The 5,159-nt window shown below is 38.7% G+C and overlaps 1 protein-coding gene across 1 annotated transcript in view; it reads right to left on the bottom strand.

The window, feature by feature from the left end:
• Positions 1-1,619: 1,619 nt before the first annotated feature.
• The window catches only part of LOC107550646 (nuclear migration protein nudC-like), an 8,428-nt gene continuing 4,888 nt past the window's right edge, over positions 1,620-5,159 (bottom strand). Inside the window, exons 5-8 of the mRNA XM_016231981.1 lie at positions 4,612-4,725; positions 2,891-3,085; positions 1,936-2,019; positions 1,620-1,757 (exon numbers count right to left, since the gene is read on the bottom strand). Coding sequence (XP_016087467.1) covers positions 1,635-1,757; positions 1,936-2,019; positions 2,891-3,085; positions 4,612-4,725 — 516 coding nt within the window. The 3' untranslated portion in view covers positions 1,620-1,634. The remainder of the gene's footprint in view (positions 1,758-1,935; positions 2,020-2,890; positions 3,086-4,611; positions 4,726-5,159) is intronic.

Raw genomic sequence — 5,159 nt, 5'->3', positions numbered from 1 at the left:
AGCAAATACTGTGAACGCCTGCCAAATATTTAGCAAATACTGTGAACGCCTGCCACATATTTAGCAAATACTGTGAACGCCTGCCACATATTTAGCAAATACTGTGAACGCCTGCCACATATTTAGCAAATACTGTGAACGCCTGCCACATATTTAGCAAATACTGTGAACGCCTGCCACATATTTAGCAAATACTGTGAACGCCTGCCAAATATTTAGCAAATACTGTGAACGCCTGCCACATATTTAGCAAATACTGTGAACGCCTGACACATATTTAGCAAATACTGTGAACGCCTGCCAAATATGCCAATCAAGTTTTGACTTTCTGATTGTATTTATGCCTGTGTGTGACGATAAATGAGCGTGTTGTGTTTTATTTACAAACGAAACTACGTGAATGATTTATTCCTCAATGAAACACTATAGTATTTATAATAGTCAAATAATTAGCCGAAATAAAATGAAATATATGTTAAATTCAACCTTTAAACTGCATTTCCAGTAGTGCTGCACGATGACAAAAATCATAATTGTCGATTATTGCCTGGAAATTGTAATTGCGATTATTAATTACGATTATCACAATTGACATTGAATGATGTTTATACCATTGTTTGATGCAACTGCATGCCGTATTTTTATATGAAAATAAACAAGCTGAAAACACTCTAACTGAAAAACCTTTAGTGCTTTTCTATAGTATTAAGCCTCAAATGTCAACTATACATCGGATTGGTTTCTTCTTTAAATTATAAAAAAAGTAAGAATATTAATGGTATTATAGTGTTATACTAAAACTAAAATTAAAACAACGGAAAAACCCTTAAGATAACATGTAGAAAGAAAACAAAAGCATCTTAAGCACACAGAATAACATAAGTTGACTTTGAACGATTACGTAATTGTGGCATCCATAATTGTAATCGCGATTAGAAATCTGATTAATTGTGAAGCCCTAATTTCCAGTAAAAATTCCAGTCGTATAGAATAATCAAAGCTTTATTGGCATGTCGAGCATTTACAGTATAGGCTATTATTTACAGAACTGTTCAGAACATTGAGTAAAATATTAATAACTCAATCTCTGATAATCGCAGGTTGCTATGGTCAATTAAGTTTTGTTTTCGCAGTAAACTCGTGGGAACATGATATATCGTGACAAAACTAAGTAAACCGAAAATGTCCCCGTACTGCTGCTCATCAAAGCTGCATTTATTGATTTATTAAAAATCAGTCATATTGTGAAATACTACAATTTAAAATAACTGTTTTCTATGTGAATATATAGTAAAATGTAATGTAGTCACATGATTCTTCAGAAATCATCCTAATATGCTGATTTGCTGCTCAAGAAACATTTCTGATTATTATTATCAATGCTGAAAAGAGCTGATTAATATTTTTGTGGAAACCGTGATGCATTTTTTTTGCAGGAATCTTTGATGAATGAACTTTAGCATTCATTTGGCTATAGAAATCTTTTCCAACATTATAAATGTTTTATTACTTTAATGTGTGCTCACTGAATAAAAGTTATGTAGTACTTTAAGAGACAGTCATGAGGGTCTGCAGGTGTTCGCTCTACGACATCACTTCCTGTTTTTCTGGTCGCACCACATGACTGTGTGTTCTTACTTCTTCAGGATGTCCTGCTTCTTCTGCTCTTCAGAGGTGGGCAGCCCCATGGACTTCTGCCTCTGATCAAACATCATCTTCTCCACCATACTGCGCGTCTCCCCGTCCAGATCCGACAGCTGAGCGCGTTCGGTTTAAAACACGGCACGAGACGCAACAGTGTGATTAATCACCTTGGCTTGGAATAATCAAGCATGACTTAGTCTGCACAAAACTCCTGAAGTTTCATCAAGCTTGAACAAGCTGTTTTAAATCAACTGTTTTGAAAGCACTGAGTAGGTAATAGTGAGCTCTTACCTTGGAGTTCTCTGGGCAGATCTTCTTGGTGTTGATTTCGAGGTCTGTGGTCACTAACCTGCTCCACCACTCCATTTTGTTTATCTGGAATAAACGTGAGCATCATTAGTCATCAGTTTGTGATTAGTCATCACAAACTCCAATGAACTCCATCTATGAATGTTCTCTAAGGCTAGCAAAAAACAAACAAACTTGAATTTAGAATATTTGTCGAATTTAAACAAAAAATCTGCATTCGAATTTTGTGTGCGTCAGGCTGCGTTATCAGTGGCACACGAGATGCGATGACGATGTAGGTGTCGTTGCACTGTAATGTTTTTCTTAGTCTATCCAGTTGAAGCCACTAGATGCGGCACTGCTACGTTGTTCATTCAAAATATAGCGTGAAAGAGAACATCAATGCAGAGTAGATCTTGTTTACGTCAAAACTGAAACCAAGCCGTTCACACAGAACACATATTTATCGCATTTTCTAGAGGGACGTCTATCACCGTTGCACTCGCGTCTCGCACAAGAGAGCCGCATGTTTAGAAAGTCATGTAAGATTAATGCAAGTTCAACTTTTAACAAACATGTCTCGAGACTTTATGACAGTTTTTCCCCATCCAACTGCATCTCATGTTTTTAAATGAAAATGATTCTTCGTGATTGGTTTTCGGTCCTTTGTATTAAACTATACATGCATACATGATGCTGTTTTGTTTCTAATTGTTTAAGCATCTTAATTAATTATCTGTTTTTTTTTTTTTAAACATTATGCACTTTTTTCAAAGATAGTCGTGCGTTAGTAATATTTTGCTCGATGCGCCCTCTTGTGGCGTCAGGAGAGAAGCCAAAAGCTTTTTCCCTCAAACTGAAATTATGCCTTTTAAATTTGAATATTGATAATATTAAAATACAAAATTCGAATGTAGTTTTCCTGCCACTTTGACAGCCCTGATGTTCTCCTCCATACCTTCTCAAAATGGACGGTGACCACTTTCCCATCCTCTATGAGCCAGGAGCTCTCCTCCACCTTCACCTCGTTGCACAGCTGTCCGTCGATCACAGGCGGTTGACCCTTCAGCCCCACCTTCAGGGAACGCCGCTGCACATCCACCACCACATCCTTCCCCTTCAGACGGAAGCTCACATCGAACGGCACGACCAACTGCGAGACGTGACAGATCAGACAGCAAAGTGCTTTCCTCACTTGCCATAAAATAATTGTTGAATGCGACAATGTCTTAATGCAAAAAACATATATGCAGTTTTTTCCTTTTGATTTTGGGTAAAGTATTACCGTGTGCATAGATGCCAATCCCGTGGAAAAACACAGAAAACACAAGATATTCTTTATTAACTTTAAACGCTCAAAAAAAAGAAAAAAGATAAAGAGAGATTTGGGAACCTCTCTGATTGGTGGATCTCACATCGGGTCCCCGAGGGTTGTAATACACATAAATGCCTCTTTAGAGTGGCTAGTTAGTGGAGTTTCGTTTCTTCCGTTCCAAAATTCAGCCAGTAATCTTGAGAAATGCAAGCATCAAATCAGACTTGTTGACCTTCGTTCATTTCATACTTCTGTTATGGAGGGTGGGCACCCACCGGAAGAAACATGCGTGATTTATGTGTATCATTATAAATAGTGATGCACTGAAATTTCGGCAACCAAAATAAAGCAATAAGCCCCGTGAAGCTGTGGTTTACAGTGAATTTATAACAGCTAAGGGGCGTTGTTCGGCACGATGCAAAGCGGAGTGCCTAAAACCCCCTTAGTCGTTATAAATTCACTGTAAACAACGGCTTCATGGGGCTTATTGGTTTTATAAAATGGTTATTCCATATACGTAGTAAGGTTTCACAGAATAAATCAGAGCAAATAAAGTGTAATAATAATGTAATGATAATAAAAACAGTATTCTTCCGCCAAACAATGTAGTTCCTCAGAAACGGTTGTGGTTCCAACAAAGGTTTGGATTTGGTTTGCTGTGGTTTGCCGAGCACACACAGAAGTAAACAGCTTCAAACGCGGCTCAACCAATCAGAATCAAGGACCGGAAATCTCCGTTTTATAAATATTCGTTCAAAACCGCAAAAAAAATTATGCCGAGTTGTTTTGAAGGGCGCTTCTCTGATGATAAGTTTTGACTGTTTCAGCATCTATTTTATGCACACAACATGGATAAGCTACAACAGTAAAAATGCCGGCAGTGTAGACCATGGTCGGAAACTAACAGGGGCTTGGGGCAAAACTTTTTCAGCCAAAGGTCAAGATTTTTTTCCAGGTCAAGAGCTGCCTGGAACTACGTTCGCCATGCGTTGAAACATGCTTAGTTTACAGGGTTAACGGGTAACGGCAGCGTCAGCGCCCTCTAGTGCCCAATGTGCGTTTTCATTCTGCGCATCTCTTTCACTTGCTCCGCCTTTCTTCTCATCTGTGCTCATTTAAATCAAATCATTGCCTTTTTAAAGTTCAGTAATCATATGAGGCTGTTTTTCCAAAAATTTAAGAAATTAATACGATTGTTATAGGCTACTGTGCAAGTTAAGATGTTTAAGAAATTGTATTCACACTCATGCTCCTAAACACAGTTACCCAGTTCGCACGCATCTATTTTAAGTCGCAAATGCGAGTGACATGCTCGCACTGTCGAGTCCTGTCAACTGGAGCATAAAGAAAAAAATCAGACTCACGTCCACTTCACACAGCGTCTGAGTCCAGCGGTAGTTTGAGAGGTCTGCTCCGTTTCCAGCATTGGGCTTTATCTTGTCTTTGTCCTTTTCATCTTCCTCTCCTTCTGAGTCCGACTGAGACACACACATCAGAGAGCGTTAGACACTTATCTAGAGCCGCTCAAAAACACACCATCAGTTCACTTTTCACTGGTATATTTAAAGGGGTCATATGATGCTTTTTTAAAGATCATTATTTTGTGTATTTGGTGTAACAGAATATGTTGACATGCTTTAATGTTCAAAAAACCCATTATTTTTCAAATACTGTACATTATTGTAGGTCCTCTATGCCCCGCCTCTCTCAAACGCTTCGTTTTCTACAAAGTCCCTCCTTCTGACAAGCGCAGTCTGCTCTGATTGGCCAGCTGACCCAGTGCATTGTGATTGGCCGAACACCGTAAGCACTCGCTGGAAATGTAACGCCCCTTACTATAATCGCGAGCTTCATCTTTCAAAATAAATGTAAAGACAGAGCCCGAAAGGGGAACAGAGTCGCGTGACAGACA

This window comes from Sinocyclocheilus grahami, unplaced genomic scaffold (genome assembly GCF_001515645.1).
Source record: "Sinocyclocheilus grahami isolate Dianchi unplaced genomic scaffold, SAMN03320097.WGS_v1.1 scaffold404.1, whole genome shotgun sequence".
Classification (NCBI taxonomy): Eukaryota; Metazoa; Chordata; class Actinopteri; order Cypriniformes; family Cyprinidae; genus Sinocyclocheilus; species Sinocyclocheilus grahami.
The sequence above is the reverse complement of the archived record's forward strand: the minus strand, read 5'-3'. Positions and strand labels throughout refer to the sequence as shown.